General features: G+C 36.6%; 1 protein-coding gene across 1 annotated transcript; it reads left to right on the forward strand.

Moving 5' to 3' along the window:
* Positions 1–406: 406 nt before the first annotated feature.
* LOC131946390 (large ribosomal subunit protein uL15m) lies at positions 407–20,394 on the forward strand. The gene is made up of 5 exons (XM_059307128.1): positions 407–559; positions 13,492–13,646; positions 13,878–14,043; positions 17,776–17,970; positions 20,016–20,394. The coding sequence occupies exons 1-5, from the start codon at positions 464–466 to the stop codon at positions 20,280–20,282; spliced, it is 879 nt and encodes a 292-aa protein (XP_059163111.1). The 5' UTR covers positions 407–463; the 3' UTR covers positions 20,283–20,394.

The raw sequence follows: 20,394 nt of genomic DNA on the forward strand, positions 1-20,394 counted from the left end.
CAGTTTCTTTTAGGCACGTCTTTGATTCTTCAGGGCAAAGTTCCTTAGCCAGCACCAACAAACGTTTTTTTCCGTGGACAAAATGATCCCCGCGGGCCGGATGAGAGGACCTCGCGGGCCGCATCCGGCCCGCGGGCCGTAGTTTGGAGACCCCTGGTTTACAGTAACGAATGTTACCGAAACTCAACAAACATTACCAGATAATTTCCAACGCTATATGGTGAGATTACCCACTGCTTTAGTTAACATTATAATTTCGGTCACGGACATGAAGCAAATATCAGTTCAAGTACTTCAAGGCGGGGGTTTTATGAATGTGTGGCCGCATCTGGCCTGCGGGCCGAACTTTGCCCACCACTGGACTAGTATAGAGTATAGAATCTACTAGGCTTATCGAACTTTAAAAAACTGGAGAGGTGTAGTTCTTCATTTTCAGAAAATAAAATTGTTTTATTAAGAAAAGATGGCTTCCAAAGTGACAGAAAGGGCACTGAACTTAATTAAGTCTATGCCGCGAGTTGCCATCAACAATATCAAGGATCTTCCGAAAACAGCATACGTAAGAAAAAAACCATATAGATCTAGATGTAGGTCTAGATATAGATCTAGGGCTAGTAACGCTATAGGAGGGACTCATTTACAATAAAACACCGTGTGGTAATCTAATAAATCTATCGTTTTGGGTACGTAAAATCGCCCGCGGCTATTTACTAGATCTAGTATTTACCTATTAATGTAAGAAAACGTTACCTCATTGTCAAGGCTTTAACAGAAGTATATTGTGATATGTTTGTGTCAAATATTATAGATAAATGGATAATAAACCTAAATCAATGGTTAAATATATCTCAATAGTAGATTTTCTTAGTAAATTTGAAATGTACTCAATTTTCAACTTAAACATGACAACTAAATAAAAAACGTCCATACTTTATCCACTAGGCACTAATTTTGGGAGTTGTTGCAAGTTTTAGACTAAATTATTGAATTTTAAATTTTTTGGTCACTCACAGCTATGGTATGAGGGATCCATCCATGACAACCTGCTTAAAAGCTGAAGGGTTTAACTTTTTAATTGACCGCGAAATAGATCTAATTTTTTTTTACAAGAGAGTTCCTAAAAGTAGAATTGGCCCGTCTATCGTCGGGATATATTTATAGAGGGAAAAAATTTAAGAGAATGTCATCAGAAAAGAATTTTAAAAAAGACAGGACAGAAGTGATGTTTGAATTCTTTTATTTCTTTAATTTTATAACATTTTTTATTGTACAAAAGAGCAAAATAAAAAACCATGCCAGGTAAACGTATCCATTCAAATAGCGGTCACGTGGTCAAAAAAAATAAAAAAATTTGGTTGTCATTTTTTGGACACATCTTATAAAAAAAAGTGTTGAAGATATTTGATTTATTTTTTCATAGAATGATAAAACTAATAATGCTTTACTTTGGAAATCAATTTTGTGATATGGAGATCTATATTTAAAAAGTTATATTACTTTGAATGACACCGACTTTAAATTTAGCCTACATTCTCCAAAGCAATTTTTGAAAATGCTTTTCTGGCATATTTCGACTTGCCACCTATAGCATGTTTTTATAACGTGAAAACCTGCCATTTTGCTCGTGGTAAACATTTTTAAAAGTAATTCCAAGGAGGTCCCTGGAACTAAGTCGAAAAACTCGCCGGAAGTCATGGTCCGATCCTAACGCCATGTTCTGGTAAGCAACCAAGGACGCTTTCAAGTTAGTGAGCCTCGCTATCAATAGGCCTATAGGCCAGAAATCAACTTTAAACAGCAGTGTCTGCGAGCAAGATTTGCTATATAGTATAGTTAGTCTCATATAAATTCAATTTTCTTCAAATTATAAAAAGAATAGCATATAATTGTAGAGCTTTAAAAATGCAATCCAACAGTACCAATTTTATTAATTTAGCATAATTGGTTGATTAAATATAATTTTTTTAGTGTCGCAAATAAAATATATAGAAACGCGACCAAAAACGCAGGTAAAAAGTCAAATTCACTTGTTTTAAAGCTAGTAAGCAAGAAAAGACATGATTCTTTCTTACTATTGAAATCAGTTTGCTTATACCTACATTTTTTTACACCAAGGTGGAAGTAAATAGTTTATATAAATTTATAAAATGCCATTTATATAATTTATTGTATGTTTTGTGATGAATTTTCAATTGGAAAATATCGCATTTGGAAGCAGAAAGGTAAATTCTACAGAACAGATGTTGTTTGGAATGTTATAGATTATAGATCTAGGCCTATATCAAAATGTTTGTTTAATAAAATTCAATTAGAGTCCACCCATTTCTGATGGGTACCTGATATACATTGGGGAAATTAAAGGTAAAAAGTAAAGGCGGCTGTGAATATGGCTGACCACACGGACAATCACTTCATATGCCGAGGTCAAGAAACATGAACTCTACTTCATCTGCCAAATAGATTGCTTTGTCTACAGAGGAATCTTAATTAATGTTTACAGGGGCCTAATAAAATTGAGTTATGTTTGTAAAAACATTAGGCCTAAGCTTTAAAAACTTATTTTGGTCAATATCGGAAAAAATAAAAATCTTTTCGACTAAATGGGTTGAAAAAAGCTTTGAATTTGTTTCATTGTTTGTTATTATATCTTGTAGTATTTAGAATTGAAGCTTTCTTTCTTAATTACAAGTTGTATTAATTTCAAACCTTAATGTAATTTCTTTTTAATTCAGTATTAGCTTAAATGAAAATGTAAGGTAGGCTACAGAATTCAGATATTACGTATAGTTTTGTGATTTTTATATGATTATAACATTTGTGTTTATGAAATGACCTGATGAAGTTATCAAGCAAACTGTTTTATTATTATTTTAATAGGCCTGCAAGTTATAAGTACAAAATATAGATATCTAATCACTAGATCTAGGTCTAAGAAGTTTAAGAAAAAACTACCAAAAGGGTTTGAAATACTTAAATATAGTACTAAAAGTAGCTATGTTTTGAAAAAAAAATATCTTAAACTGGAGACATTCAATTTAAAAGTCATTATAAAACTCCCCGATCTAGATTTATTTCTAGATCTCTAGTAGGAATACAGATTTAGAGGCTTTCCCATCAGTATCAATGTACTATCTTAGCTATGTGGGAGGTCAGTACGAGTTCACTGGGAAAAAAATCGGTTCTGCCGTAGGGGGTGGGTTTAGTGCGCAAATGCTCCTGACCGATTGCCAAAAGGTACAGAAATTCTAAAGATACATTTTAAAAGAAAAATGGACGGCTGAACTGCAGTTATCAAAATATCTGTGTAAGTAGAAGTATAAATAATAATATTTTACACAAATATAGCTGTCTTTTGCTAAATCTAGCTCAATTTCCACGAAAATCGCATCCGGTCGCAATAATTTTTATATCAGCTTGTCGGCCATTCAACGATCTATCACGTGTAGCAGACGCCAAACAGATTTACCCGTATGGTATTGCGCGAATGCTATTTTTAGCAACACTGCCGAGACGCGATCGAAAAAAACGAACTAGAAAGTGGCCATAAAAAAGCGGGTCAGGGGAGGTAATTCAACTCGCGTTATGAGACTAGCTATATAGTAGTTTTTCTTACTAAATCTAAAATTTACGCAATTTTCAATATAAACATGACCACTGAATAATAGACATCCATATTTAATCCATTAGGCTCTAATTTTGAAGTTTTTAGTTCATTTTAAACTAAATTACTTAATGTAATATTTATTGACACTCACTGCCATGGCCAACACATCTCTCCATGACAACTCTTCTAACCCTTGATGCTTAAGAAAACCACAAATCAGGTTAGACTTTTTAAGTGGCCATGCACCCAGAGTTCCTCACTAGTGATCTCAAATAGCGGTCACATGGTTTTTAAAAAATAAAAATAAATTGGTTGTGATATGAGAGCCGATCTTATAACAAAAGTGCCAACAATATTTGCTTTCTTTTTACATAGACTGATAGACTTAATAATGCTTTACTTATATGATCATTTTTGTACCTATATCAGTGGTTCCCAACCTTTTTCGAATGGCGACCCCCTTTTATAAAAAATAAGTGACCCGCGACCCCCATAGAATTAAAAAGCCGAAATTAGTATGGAAATTAATAAGCACTAAAATAAGATTTTCTGGTAGACTTTCAATATGAACTACTTTTGATAACTATTTTAATAGCATGAGTAAAATTGCATACTATTCACTAAACCTCCGTGGTTAGGTTTTTAATTTAAAAATTTTTTTTTTAACGCCAACCTATGTCATTATTAATATCTTAATTTTGTTTTTAATCGAAGAATAGTGTTGAAAATATATTCTCGAAAAGTCAATCAATTTTACGTTTGGGTTGGAATGGTGAATACTACACCAAAATTGTGTCTGCAGTTTTTCATCTTACTCGGAATCATTCTGCAAATCAAAGAATTCATCTTGTAATTCATCGGCAACATCAAGGGAAGAAGAGAATGGGTAATGCGTAAATGCAGATTCTTCTTTTTTCAGCTCAGAGAAATAGCGATGCAGTTCGTTTTCAAGAGATTCAAGATGCCCAGATATTGCTTCTTTCAAAATTTTAATTATCTCACAATCAGATTCACATACCGCACCGCAGAGTTTCTCAATTTTACAATATTTCCAAGATTTATTTTCTTTACCGATTTTGCAGCTTTGATAAAAATGTCCCGAGATTATCATGGAAATTTATAATATTCGTTCATTTTCCCTGAAGCTTCAGGTTAAGCTTATCTTGATGTTCGAACACATCTGCAAGGTATGATACTATCTCAAACCACTTTATGTCGTTTTAAGTATACCAAAAAGTCTTGTTTCCTTTGCACTTCCAAGAATAATTTGATTTCAGATTTCAATTCAAAAATACAATTTACAACATTTCGTTTGACAGCCAGCGTACTATAGTGTAGAATAGCAGAACCTCGTGATCTATAATGTTTTTGCTCAGTTCTTTGAAGGCTCCAGATTTTAGATAATTTACGACTTTTACTAGCAATGGACTCTTGATGTCAATTGGTTAGGGCAGTGGTTAGGTAGCTAAATCTTTTCTGTTTTCTGAAAGGCCAATTTTGAGCTAAACATAGATGGCGCGCCATCCGTACAAACTCCCCACAGCCGTTCTAACCCATTTTAATCATCCAGTTTCAAAAAAGGTATTTATTTTCTCCATGCTATCTTCACAAAAGAGCAACTCTTCTTTGCGATCATCCGCTTGAATATAGACACAGACCAGCAACTGCGAACACGAACTCACGTATGTTGATTTATCAACTTGAAAAGCAAACAATGGTCAAAGCTTAATTTAAAAAAAAAAGTGTTATTTAACATTTACGTACATGCAGCGTTTGATGAGATATTCTCTTTTTGTTTATTTTTCTATCGCGACTTCATTTGATGCTTGCACTAATGCTGGTGAAAACTTCCTGTTCGATCAAGTCTCTGGCGTTTGCAACTAGCTTCTTACCGACGAAAGAACTCCATATATTTTTTGGTGTGTTCCGAATGACTCGTCTCAAATGACGTTTTAGTTTTGAAGTTTTCATAGATTCGTATCTGAGAACAACTTGGTACAGTGCACTTTGTTTCTTCTCCATTACATTTCCAGTGATGTTAATGAAGCCGAATTTCAAAAATTCTTCTAAATATTTATGTTTTGTTTCAAATTACTAAGGTTTAGTATACCAGTTGGCGACCCCCCAGAAAGACCTTCGCGACCCCCAGGGGGGTCGCGACCCCCAGGTTGGGAACCCGTGACCTATATAGTTGATATTTTTCAAATTCTATTAATTTTAATGAAACCAACTTTTGAATTTAGCCTCCGGTCTCCAAACCAAATTTTAAAATGCTTTTCTGGCATATCTAACCCTGCCACTTATGGTTTGTTGTTATGACACGGAAATCCCGCCATTTTGCGCGTGGTAAACATTTTTAAATGTAATTAGTTGAAGGTCTCTGGAATTTGGCCGAAAAATCACCGGAAATCAAACATCCGGTCCGGGCGCCATATTGTTGTTAGCAACCGACCACGCCTCCAAGTTAGCGAGAAATACTACTATATAGATCTAGATCTAAGTAGTCTAGTAGTATTTCTCGCTAACTTGGAGGCTTGGTCGGTTGCTAACAACAATATGGCGCCCGGACCGGACGTTTGATTTCCGGCGATTTTTCGGCCAAATTCCAGAGACCTTAAACTAATTACATTTAAAATGTTTACCACGCGCAAAATGGCGGGATTTCCGTGTCATAACAACAAACCATAAGTGGCAGGGTTAGATATGCCAGAAAAGCATTTTAAAATTTGGTTTGGAGACCGGAGGCTAAATTCAAAAGTTGGTTTCACTAAAATTAATAGAATTTAAAAAATATCAACAGTGTAGGTACAGAAATGAGCGAGAACGTAAAGCATTATTAGTTTTATCAGTCTATGAAAAAAGAAATCAAATATTGTGAGCTGTTTTTTTATAAGACCGGCGTCCGTATCACAACCAATTTATTTTTATTTTTTAAAAACCAAGTGACCGCTATTTGATGATTACTAGTGAGGAACTCTGATTTGATTTGTGGTTTTCTTTAGCTTCAAGCTTAAGAAGAGTTGTCATGGAGAGATGTGTTGGACATGGCAGTGATTGACAATAAATATTAAATTAAGTAATTTAGTTTAAAACGAACTAAAAACCCCAAAGTTAGTGCCTAATGGATTAAATATGGATGTCTATTATTCAGTGGTCATGTTTAAATTGATAATTGCGTAAATTCTAGATTTAGTGAGAAAAACTACTATATAGGGCCTAATAGGTTGAATTAGCCCATGGATTTTTTAAAATAAAATATTGTTATTTCAAATACACCATTAACTTCCTTACCCCTTAAGAGAACATTTGACACCACATTTAAATATCTAGCTTACTCGGTTGACGAGAAATGAGAGAATTTGAAAGTTATCCGAGAATGGAAAATGAAGTCAAACATCGTTTTTGCCCCTCGACCGGCATAACATGACGTCGTGGACTGGTGTACACGAGCTTTTAATTCCCGCCATGGTAATTGCGTCAGCTTAGGTTATTTACTCACCGGAAAATAACAAAAAGCAACTGGTTGATAATAAAACTAGATCTAGTTATTTTATTATTTATTAAATTCTACTCTACATGTTATTCATACCATTTTATGAAGTAATGAACACCTGCATAAATTAAATTACCATAATAATCTGGATTGTTTGAACTAAATCACTGCATTAGAAGTCGGTCAAAATTGAGTTACAAAACAAAATTGAGTTACAAGATTAGCTTCAAACCCATAAACAAACTGACATTGCGAACTATATAAAAGCTTGTAAAAAAATACCAAACTTAACAGTTCATTCTGCAAAAAAAAACAAAAATGAGTTGTGCCTGACAACTAGCATGACAATGACGTAATGATTCTAAAAATAGCACACAGAAAATTTCGGCATGGGTACCTTATTTTCAGGTTAGTTTTTGAAAAAAAGCAAACAATATTACTGTAACTGAACAGGCTAAATATCCCAAATATATTTTAAGCTAGGAATTGTTGGGCGCTGGTGGTCGTTTGTTTTCACAGCAGTTCAGTTCTACAAGAAATGCCTGTACTTATTGGAACTACATAGCTCGCAAATTTTTCTGGAATTTTAAGGCATGGTATCTATTTCCTTAGCGCCTCGCATTAAAATAGTGATGAGATTTTGCAAGATTAGCAGTTTTTTCATTTGTCGTAGATAGGTGCTTGGGTCACATCAGAGGCGTAACGAGGGGGGGCGGGGGGGGGGACATATGTCCCCGGGCGCCGACCTTAGGGGGTCGAGCCAAATTGAAAGTTTGAGGGGGGGTGCAAATGAAAAGTTCGAGGGGGGGTGCAAATCGAAAGTTTGTCCCCGGGCGCCGGGAAGGGTCGCTACGCCTCTGGGTCACATGACTATTGAGTGCAGAAGGACAATTTGATCAGAACACCTAATGACTGAATCAGATGACCCCAAGTACTAAGAAAGCTACTGGGAACTTGGGGTGCCCTAACACTTGTAAAAGACAGATAAGCATACATTCATTTATTTTTATGTTCATATATATACTACTAGCGTACCCGACCCCCGCGCGTTGCCGCGGGGATAGAAGAAAATTTGACGAAATATATTAGAAGAATTTCACCAACGCGTTATCAATTATATGTTCTTAGACGCGTGACCTTCTTTTCTAAAAATGAGTTATTTAAATGTAAACAATGCCTGCGCTTGGATCATAAATATCAGGACACGGGTTTACCTACACTACCGCGTGATAACCTTTAGTGTACATTAATCACTCACCGAAATAATATGGTAGAACACACTTCGGTGACCGCTCATGTGTCAGAGACGTAGAGGGGCGCTCTCAGGGCCCCCCCCCCCGATTACACTACAGCATAGGCGCGGAGTATGACCCCCTGGTTCCTTAAAACTAACAGGTGCCATCGGCCAAATAGCATCCTGTTAATAATGATGCAGATTTAGTCATTCGCTAAAGTGACACAAATGAACAGGATTTTTTTCTTTAACACGTAAAAAAATTATTTGACGTGTTGTAAATATCAATGTGACTGATGCAATATGCTAGAGTTACTAATGGTCTATTATTAGATGCTCGTTCTCAATTTCTGACTGGATTGTCTCTTCTTTCTTCTTCTTCGTTCTTAATTTTTAGTGTTGAAGGTTTGAACTCGAGACTTTGTTCGAATTTATCAACCATGAGCTTTTTGCCGACTCGACCACGCCTCCAACACAATTAAGCATTACGTGTCAACTGGTTATGCGCCATTGAGGCCATTGACTCCGATTTCAGCCTGCTTTTCTTTTTGGATTTGCTTCCATAGCCTTTGTCCAACCAAGAACAAACTACAAGGCAGCAGTTGTTTAATTTTGGAGTTGTCTCTCCTAGAAGAGTGGCTGTCCCCAGCTAACGAGCCTCATCTGCCCGATTGTCTAATAATAGATGCTTATTGCATCATTCGCAAAGTGACGAAACTCTACAGTAGGCTCCTCATATTCGAAATGTTATTTTTTCATCTTTCGCAAGGTGACGAAACTGTACAGAAGGATTTCCTCGCGTTACAGTTATTTTTAGAAGCCTGTTGTAGTTTTACCGCTGAATATAGTAGTACCCCTTACTCGCTATGCAGGACGCTCAATTAACGGATGCCAAGTGCCAACATAGTCGCTCTAAAACTCTGGGCGCCAAACCATGTATTGACGAAAGTTGTACCCTATATGGCGCCGCCCATAAGAAACTTTAGTTTTCTTTTTCGCAGAAATATTCTCGGGACTTTTATTTTTATAAACCGTATCCGAGTTTTATTTTTTATATACTGTGTATAGAGAAAAAATCGCTCCCCCCTCCCCCCCCCCCCCTGGGCGCCCCCCTTGCAATATTAAACAATATTTTTTTGCAGAACCCTACCATTGAGTGATCTAATCATCTCCACAAAGTTTCATGGTACACGGATGAACGGTGTGAAACCGAAATAGACTTTTATTTTTATAAACCGTATATAGAGAAAAAAATCACAGCCTCCCATGGCGCCGCCCTTGCGAAATTAAAAACAGGATTTTTTTACAGAACCCTTACCTGAATTGTTCTAATCAACTCCCCCAAAGTCTCATGGCTATCGGATAACGGTGTCACACCAAAATCGACTTTTATTTTTATATACCGTATATAGAGAAAAATCGCACCCTCCCGTGGCGCCACCCTTGCGAGATCAAAAATGATTTTTTACAGAAACCTTCCCTAGAGTTTTATAATGAACTCCCCAAAGTCTCATGGCTATTGGATGAACGATGCCAAACCAAAATCGACTTTTATTTTTATATACTGTATATAGAAAGAAAAAACCGGCCCTGTCGGGGCGCCACCCCTGCGAATTTGAAATATTTTTTTTCGCAGAAATCTCCCCAGGAATATTCTCAACAACTTCCCAAAGTTTCACAGCGATGTGATGAGAGGTGTAGTAATGCATAAAGGACAGACAGACACACAAACATACATTGCTTTTTATACATATAGATAATATTTGTAAATGAAGTCGTCCACATATTTTAAAATTGACTGAAAAGAAAAATGAAAGTGTGACCACCGTCTGACTGGGTGTGGTTGAGTGGTAGAATACTCAACTGCTTGCCCAAAGGTCTAGAGTTTGGATCTCAGTCAGGGCTTGTGGCTGTAGGAAATCCCTGACTCCATTCAGCTGTGATGGGTACCTGACTAATGTTAAGTAAAGCAGCTGGGCCTAGTGATGACAACACCATCCCTTGGTATGCTGAGGTTTAGTTCATATGCCCTATGGATCTTTAGGTCTGTAGGTAGTGGATAGTTTGGATGTGTGGAACGGCTGAGTCACGTGAAGCAAGACAGTTGACCTAATTGGAGGATTCTATCAGGAATTTCTTGACAGTTGACTTAATTGGAGGATTCTATCAAGAATTTCTTGACAGTTGACCTAATTGGAGGATTCTATCAAGAATTTCTTGACAGTTGACCTAATTGGAGGATTCTATCAAGAATTTCTTGACAGTTGACCTAATTGGAGGATTCTATCAAGAATTTCTTGACAGTTGACCTAATTGGAGGATTCTATCAAGAACTTCTTGACAGTTGACCTAATTGGAGGATTCTATCAAGAATTTCTTGACAGTTGACCTAATTGGAGGATTCTATCAAGAATTTCTTAACAGTTGACCTAATTGGAGGATTCTATCAAGAATTTCTTGACAGTTGACCTAATTGGAGGATTCTATCAGGAATTTCTTGACAGTTGACCTAATTGGAGGATTCTATCAGGAATTTCTTGACAGTTGACTTAATTGGAGGATTCTATCAAGAATTTCTTGACAGTTGACCTAATTGGAGGATTCTATCAAGAATTTCTTGACAGTTGACCTAATTGGAGGATTCTATCAAGAATTTCTTGACAGTTGACCTAATTGGAGGATTCTATCAAGAATTTCTTGACAGTTGACCTAATTGGAGGATTCTATCAAGAATTTCTTGACAGTTGACCTAATTGGAGGATTCTATCAAGAATTTCTTGACAGTTGACCTAATTGGAGGATTCTATCAAGAATTTCTTGACAGTTGACCTAATTGGAGGATTCTATCAGGAATTTCTTGACAGTTGACTTAATTGGAGGATTCTATCAGGAATTTCTTGACAGTTGACTTAATTGGAGGATTCTATCAGGAATTTCTTGACAGTTGACCTAATTGGAGGATTCTATCAGGAATTTCTTGACAGTTGACTTAATTGGAGGATTCTATCAAGAATTTCTTGACAGTTGACCTAATTGGAGGATTCTATCAGGAATTTCTTGACAGTTGACTTAATTGGAGGATTCTATCAAGAATTTCTTGACAGTTGACCTAATTGGAGGATTCTATCAAGAATTTCTTGACAGTTGACCTAATTGGAGGATTCTATCAAGAATTTCTTGACAGTTGACCTAATTGGAGGATTCTATCAAGAATTTCTTGACAGTTGACCTAATTGGAGGATTCTATCAAGAATTTCTTGACAGTTGACCTAATTGGAGGATTCTATCAAGAATTTCTTGACAGTTGACCTAATTGGAGGATTCTATCAAGAATTTCTTGACAGTTGACCTAATTGGAGGATTCTATCAAGAATTTCTTGACAGTTGACCTAATTGGAGGATTCTATCAAGAATTTCTTGACAGTTGACCTAATTGGAGGATTCTATCAAGAATTTCTTGACAGTTGACCTAATTGGAGGATTCTATCAAGAATTTCTTGACAGTTGACCTAATTGGAGGATTCTATCAGGAATTTCTTGACAGTTGACCTAATTGGAGGATTCTATCAGGAATTTCTTGACAGTTTACTTAATTGGAGGATTCTATCAGGAATTTCTTGACAGTTGACTTAATTGGAGGATTCTATCAAGAATTTCTTGACAGTTGACCTAATTGGAGGATTCTATCAGGAATTTCTTGACAGTTGACTTAATTGGAGGATTCTATCAAGAATTTCTTGACAGTTGACCTAATTGGAGGATTCTATCAGGAATTTCTTGACAGTTGACTTAATTGGAGGATTCTATCAAGAATTTCTTGACAGTTGACCTAATTGGAGGATTCTATCAAGAATTTCTTGACAGTTGACCTAATTGGAGGATTCTATCAAGAATTTCTTGACAGTTGACCTAATTGGAGGATTCTATCAAGAATTTCTTGGCAGTTGACCTAATTGGAGGATTCTATCAAGAATTTCTTGACAGTTGACCTAATTGGAGGATTCTATCAAGAATTTCTTGACAGTTGACCTAATTGGAGGATTCTATCAAGAATTTCTTGACAGTTGACCTAATTGGAGGATTCTATCAAGAATTTCTTGACAGTTGACCTAATTGGAGGATTCTATCAAGAATTTCTTGACAGTTGACCTAATTGGAGGATTCTATCAAGAATTTCTTGACAGTTGACCTAATTGGAGGATTCTATCAAGAATTTCTTGACAGTTGACCTAATTGGAGGATTCTATCAAGAATTTCTTGACAGTTGACCTAATTGGAGGATTCTATCAGGAATTTCTTGACAGTTGACCTAATTGGAGGATTCTATCAGGAATTTCTTGACAGTTTACTTAATTGGAGGATTCTATCAGGAATTTCTTGACAGTTGACTTAATTGGAGGATTCTATCAAGAATTTCTTGACAGTTGACCTAATTGGAGGATTCTATCAGGAATTTCTTGACAGTTGACTTAATTGGAGGATTCTATCAAGAATTTCTTGACAGTTGACCTAATTGGAGGATTCTATCAGGAATTTCTTGACAGTTGACTTAATTGGAGGATTCTATCAAGAATTTCTTGACAGTTGACCTAATTGGAGGATTCTATCAAGAATTTCTTGACAGTTGACCTAATTGGAGGATTCTATCAAGAATTTCTTGACAGTTGACCTAATTGGAGGATTCTATCAAGAATTTCTTGACAGTTGACCTAATTGGAGGATTCTATCAAGAATTTCTTGACAGTTGACCTAATTGGAGGATTCTATCAAGAATTTCTTGACAGTTGACCTAATTGGAGGATTCTATCAAGAATTTCTTGACTGTTTAAACTCAGCTGCAATGTCTATTTTCTTTTTAATGTATAGACATACAATTTTGTCTTAAAACCTTGAGATTTGGCAGAAAAAAACAGGTTTTAATATTTTAAATGTTTACAGTTCAGGATTCATGATAATTTTGGATGTAAAACTGATAATTTTCCGTTTTTTCTGGAGTAAAATATGAGCGAAATTGAGCAAGATCAGCAAAATGTTGATCCCAACAAGCCCATGCCATTGTTTGGGGTCAGAGGTCATACTACTAGACCTGCCATTGTCCTCTACTACCACACATATCCTGGTTGATGAGCTAAAAAAAATTTCTCTCAATTTATTTTCCAGAAAAAGCAAGTTGATAGAAGTAGGAGAAGCAAGAAAAAAGGTAGAGGTGACAAGGGTCAAGGTGCTCGTGGAACTTGGGATCCCCTTGGCTATGAGGGAGGACAAAATCCATTAATAGATACAACCCCTTCAGAGAAATATTATGGACAATATGCGTAAGAAGACATTCTTTAGTGTATGGTAGGACATAATTGACAATATGCATTACAAGACATTCTTTAGTGTATGGTAGGACACAACGGACAATATGTGTAAGACGGCATACTTTAGGAACAGTTAAAGCTTGTTAGATTTTATTAATACTTCTGTAAATGTTCCTTGTGTTAAATCATAATTGTATGTGTTCAATTTTATGAACAAAATGTTGCATATGATTGTATTGGCAGCATTAGACGGCAGTATCCACCAATCAGTCTCCTGGAAATGCAACGGTTAATTGACCTAAATAGGGTTGATACATCCCGCCCTATAGACCTAGCATCAATCAGCAATACAAGACTTTTCAAGTTTTTTCTTTCAAAAAATCATTTTGGTGTCAATTTGACAGAGGAGGTAAAATACTTTTAAAAGTAGATCATTTTAGTTATCAAAACACAAATAACTGACTTGATAGTCTGATAAATGATTGCGCCTTGAAAATGAAGGTACAAGGCCTGATAAGCAGAGTAAGAATTGACCCATGTACAGGACCCCTCTCTTCACTCAGCTCATCGGTTCAAGGTAAAGGTGACACCTACACAACAAGTGGCGTAATGACCCCTTCCCAAGCCTGGAACAAATTTTCAATTTGGTTCCCTCTCCCCCATATATATATATATATATATATATATATATATATATATATATATATATATATGTTCCGCAGTGTTTTCTGCATCTGTGTACCATAGACTGTGTTTTCCTATATTGTATTCATTTGAAATAAAAAACCGGGCTGAGGATATAAAAAACTAGATTTTAAAAATAATTGAAAGTGTTTCTAAAGTAATAAGTCGGGTTTTAGGTTTCGTTTTCATTTTAAAGTTTAACAAAGCTGCATTGTTTACTCATTATTATCACTATTTTAGGTAATCATAAATAGTTTCAGAAAGATTGCATAAGATAAATTAAATTGGGTTAGTGTTATAGTTAAGGGTAGTTTAAGTGGTATTGTACTTAGTTTACATTTAGATTGGATAAGTGTTATTAAATTTCAAAATGATTAAAAATAGATTTGGTTAATAATACTGCTCAGTTAGGATGATTTAAATTTAAAAAGCTAAAAGTCTGATCTATTTGGTACAATATACTAATTTTCTAGTAAACAGGTTTATTAGTAATTTTAAATATATAGTATGCAGTGTTATATTTTTCTTAACTTGTAAAATTTTGACCAATGAAAGATTATCCCCTTTCGCCCAAACGCTATGACTGTATGCTATTTCACTTATCAGATAGTGTCACAAGAATCCACGATATTCATCTTTAATTCTATGGATCCAGGCAAGATATAACGCAATCAAGTAAAAGTATCTGATCTCTCATGTTGACCTTGAGAGAATTGTACCTTTTAACAACAAAGAACTCTTGATTTATTGGTTTCTATTGGAAGTGTAAACGATTCATCTACTCACCTTTCTGGTGTAGACTATTCATCTACTCACCTTTCTGGTGTAAACGATTCATCTACTCACCTTTCTGGTGTAAACGATTCATCTACTCACCTTTCTGGTGTAAACGATTCATCTATACACCTTTCTGGTGTAAACAATTCATCTACTCACCTTTCTGGTGTAAACGATTCATCTACTCACCTTTCTTGTGTAAACGATTCATCTACTCACCTTTCTGGTGTAAACGATTCATCTACTCACCTTTCTGGTGTAAACGATTCATCTACTCACCTTTCTGGTGTAAACGATTCATCTACTCACCTTTCTTGTGTAAACGATTCATCTACTCACCTTTCTGGTGTAAACGATTCATCTACTCACCTTTCTGGTGTAAACGATTCATCTACTCACCTTTCTGGTGTAAACGATTCATCTACTCACCTTTCTGGTGTAAACGATTCATCTACTCACCTTTCTTGTGTAAACGATTCATCTACTCACCTTTCTGGTGTAAACGATTCATCTACTCACCTTTCTGGTGTAAACGATTCATCTACTCACCTTTCTGGTGTAAACGATTCATCTACTCACCTTTCTGGTGTAAATCCTTCCCAGTTACCCAACTGTAGCCCCCATCTTTTTCTTATCTTACTATTACTTACACAATGTGCTTCAATAAAATTGTTTCCTTTCTTAGTGTTAAGAGAATTATCTACTCATCATTGCAGTGTAAATCTTTCTGATTTTAGTAGGTGAAAAAGCTGGTAGAGCTTCACTAACTCTCTTTTTTAGTGTTACATCATTGTACAATATGCTTTTATATAATTGGTCTCTTTTCTAAGTGATAAAAGAGTTATTTACTCTTTAATCCAGTGTAAATCTTTCTGATTTTAGTTAGCAAAAAAGCGTGTTCCTACCTCATCTTGGAAAACGTTGCTGTGTTTGTCATTCACTATTTCTTAATCAGTATGCAAAGTGCAATTTGTAACTTTGACTGTTTATAATTCAAAACTGCAGCGTAAAATGAGCTTTTCAATTTTTTCTACTTCTCCCCCCCCCCCCCCAAGCCTCTGTATACAATCTCCTGACATCAGCTATATCCCAGCTATATCCCAGCTATATCCCAGAAACTGCTGAAAGGAAACCAAGCTTGGCAATCCTGTTGCCTGAGAGACTCCGCTCCTGTTTGATTGTTGAGTTTTCTCCCAGCTAACTTACCTCATCTACACATGGACCCCCCCCCCCCCAACCCCCCAACCCTCTCAGTTATCTTGTTAATGAACTGACACCTGGTCCATATTGTAGCTATGGTTACAGATGTCTCCCCAAAATATTATTTTAATTAAGTTCATTTTAAGTTGTGAAATAAAATAATTTATTCCTTTAATTTATTTACTTTGCTTACAATAAAATTTATTTTTGTCTTATAATAGTGCATTTGAAAGCTTATAACAAATGTTGAATACTTTTAATATTTTTATTATTTTGTATTTTTTAGTATTTTTTGTAATTACAAAGTTTTCATAAGTACTAAATTTAGTCTTTCCAAGCCAATAGTTCTGGAGTTGCAACCCTTCATGTCTAAAAAAACTTTCTTTGTGTGCAAGTAATGAAATATCTTAATATGAGTTGACCCAAATATCTAAATATGAGTTGACCCAAATATCTAAATATGAGTTGACCCAAATATCTAAATATGAGTTGACCCAAATATCTAAATATGAGTTGAACCCGACGTAGCATTCGCCGCTGTTTAGTTGTTTTAATTTCAATTTTTCAGTAATTCATAATTTGTGAATTTGACACTACGATTACAGCGACTGAAAATATTTTGCTTTAAAACACTATCACCCATACATGCGCCGCCTCCCCCCCCCCCCCCCCCCCCCCCCCCCCCCCCACTTGACTGGTGCAGCCATTAGAGACGGCAGTTTACAAACTGCAATGAGTGAAAATATCAAGCAGAGCTTGTTATTACCTCCCTTTAGTTTCAAATAGTTTAAAAACTAAATTATCTGCGCCTAATAGCCGGCACTATGATTGTAAACAGCTCACCAGACTGTAGAGATATGGTCTGTTGAGATTACGTGGTGATGGTGTCCCGCATGGTCCGTCTATGCAGAGAATTATATCCATAGATTGCTAGTAGTCTCTTATTCAATGAGTTCTCTTATCTGCCCTTAGGTAGCGTTATCCCGTCTCAGTATTACTCAACTTAGTAGTCTATTCATGGTCAGTAACTGTACCATATTTTAATGGCGCAATTAAAATTGTAGTAGTAGTTATATTAATTTTCTTCAGGACCCACCTACTTTAGTTTATCAAGCCCCTTTTTTCTTCCAGTAAATCTTCCTGTTAAAAAAGAATGTTTGCATGAGACAGTTACCGCTAGTTTTAATTAATGACAATAAGACAAAAACAAATCAGTGGGTCTGTTTTGTTCTCTTGTTCATTTGTTTAGATGCAAATAATGTAACAACAAATATGTTTCTAAAAAATCACAGGCCAAAATTGTGCGTTTTAGATGTGTTTTTGCCCCATTTTTTAAATTAATTTTGGGTACATTATTAAGAATTGGTTAAAATTGTAGTAGTAGTTTTGTACGAGCAGAGCTAATAGGGTGGTAATTATGGTGTAAGTTGAAAAATTGTGGTTGTTTTATTTCAAGCTCCATGTATTGAACTTATTTCAGGGTTGTGATAATTTTTGTGCGCAAGTGAACCTAGAAGTCCAGTGGACAACTGAGCTAGTGATAGCTGCTGTTGAAAGGAATGGAGGAACTATCACAACACGTTACTATGATCCCCAGTCTCTGGCTGCGCTCTATAATCCACAAGCATTTTTTGAAAAGGGTCTACCAATACCTAAGTGCAAGCTTCCTCCACAGGTTAGTAGCACAAGTACCAACATGCCTGCAATAGTAGCACAACATGCCTGCAATAGTAGCACAAGTACCAACATGCCTGCAATAGTAGCACAAGTACCTACATGCCTGCAATAGTAGCACAAGTACCAACATGCCTGCAATAGTAGCACAACATGCCTGCAATAGTAGCACAAGTACCAACATGCCTGCAATAGTAGCACAACATGCCTGCAATAGTAGCACAAGTACCAACATGCCTGCAATAGTAGCACAACATGCCTGCAATAGTAGCACAAGTACCAACATGCCTGCAATAGTAGCACAACATGCCTGCAATAGTAGCACAAGTACCAACATGCCTGCAATAGTAGCACAACATGCCTGCAATAGTAGCACAAGTACCAACATGCCTGCAATAGTAGCACAACATGCCTGCAATAGTAGCACAAGTACCAACATGCCTGCAATAGTAGCACAAGTACCAACATGCCTGCAATAGTAGCACAACATGCCTGCAATAGTAGCACAAGTACCAACATGCCTGCAATAGTAGCACAAGTACCAACATGCCTGCAATAGTAGCACAACATGCCTGCAATAGTAGCACAAGTACCTACATGCCTGCAATAGTAGCACAAGTACCAACATGCCTGCAATAGTAGCACAACATGCCTGCAATAGTAGCACAAGTACCAACATGCCTGCAATAGTAGCACAACATGCCTGCAATAGTAGCACAAGTACCAACATGCCTGCAATAGTAGCACAACACGCCTGCAATACTAGCACAAGTACCAACATGCCTGCAATAGTAGCACAACATGCCTGCAATAGTAGCACAAGTACCAACATGCCTGCAATAGTAGCACAAGTACCAACATGCCTGCAATAGTAGCACAACATGCCTGCAATAGTAGCACAAGTACCAACATGCCTGCAATAGTAGCACAAGTACCAACATGCCTGCAATAGTAGCACAACATGCCTGCAATAGTAGCACAAGTACCTACATGCCTGCAATAGTAGCACAAGTACCAACATGCCTGCAATAGTAGCACAACATGCCTGCAATAGTAGCACAACATGCCTGCAATAGTAGCACAAGTACCAACATGCCTGCAATAGTAGCACAACACGCCTGCAATAGTAGCACAAGTACCAACATGCCTGCAATAGTAGCACAACATGCCTGCAATAGTAGCACAAGTACCAACATGCCTGCAATAGTAGCACAAGTACCAACATGCCTGCAATAGTAGCACAACATGCCTGCAATAGTAGCACAAGTACCTACATGCCTGCAATAGTAGCACAACATGCCTGCAATAGTAGCACAAGTACCTACATGCCTGCAATAGTAGCACAAGTACCAACATGCCTGCAATAGTAGCACAACATGCCTGCGATAGTAGCACAAGTACCTACATGCCTGCAATAGTAGCACAAGTACCAACATGCGTGCAATAGTAGCACAACATGCCTGCAATAGTAGCACAAGTATCAACATGCCTGCAATAGTAGCACAAGTACCAACATGCCTGCAATAGTAGCACAAGTACCTACATGCCTGCAATAGTAGCACAAGTACCAACATGCCTGCAATAGTAGCACAACATGCCTGCAATAGTAGCACAAGTACCTACATGCCTGCAATAGTTGCACAACATGCCTGCAATAGTAGCACAAGTACCAACATGCCTGCAATAGTAGCACAAGTACCTACATGCCTGCAATAGTAGCACAAGTACCAACATGCCTGCAATAGTAGCACAACATGCCTGCAATAGTAGCACAAGTACCTACATGCCTGCAATAGTAGCACAAGTACCAACATGCCTGCAATAGTAGCACAACATGCCTGCAATAGTAGCACAAGTACCAACATGCCTGCAATAGTAGCACAACATGCCTGTAATAGTAGCACACAAGAATGTCCACCACAGCTAATAAAGAATTTAGCTTATTTTACACAAAATTGTCTGTGATTTTATCTTTTTAGAGTAAGATTTGTAAAGCTCACTTTTATTATGAAACAATAAATGAAGTAATTGCTCTTCTATTCCCAGGATGCACTAGAATATTATTCAGACCCAGAGTTCAGAGGTTACCTAGCGGACCCAGAGAAAATTCTAGAGGCCCGTGAAAAACTAGCGCAGAAATATGGGTATAAACTGCCAGAGCCTGGTCCTCTGCAGTCTATGTTGTTGATGCGAAAAGATCCGCTGCAAATATTTTATGGATTGGAGCCTGGCTGGATAGTCAACTTGGCTGAAAAATGTGTACTGAAACCTAAAGATGAGGACTACTTAAGATATTACAATAAAGTTTACTAGGATAATACAGTGTTTACTTTGCATTGGTGAATAAATTTAAAAAGGTTTTATTTATCATTACCAGTAATACCAGAGCATGTTAATAAATGCTTCTATCACAACTCTTGAATAA

The sequence above is a fragment of the Physella acuta genome, unplaced genomic scaffold (assembly GCF_028476545.2).
Source record: "Physella acuta isolate Inbredline_101_S28 unplaced genomic scaffold, ASM2847654v3 ptg000557l, whole genome shotgun sequence".
Taxonomy (NCBI): domain Eukaryota; kingdom Metazoa; phylum Mollusca; class Gastropoda; family Physidae; genus Physella; species Physella acuta.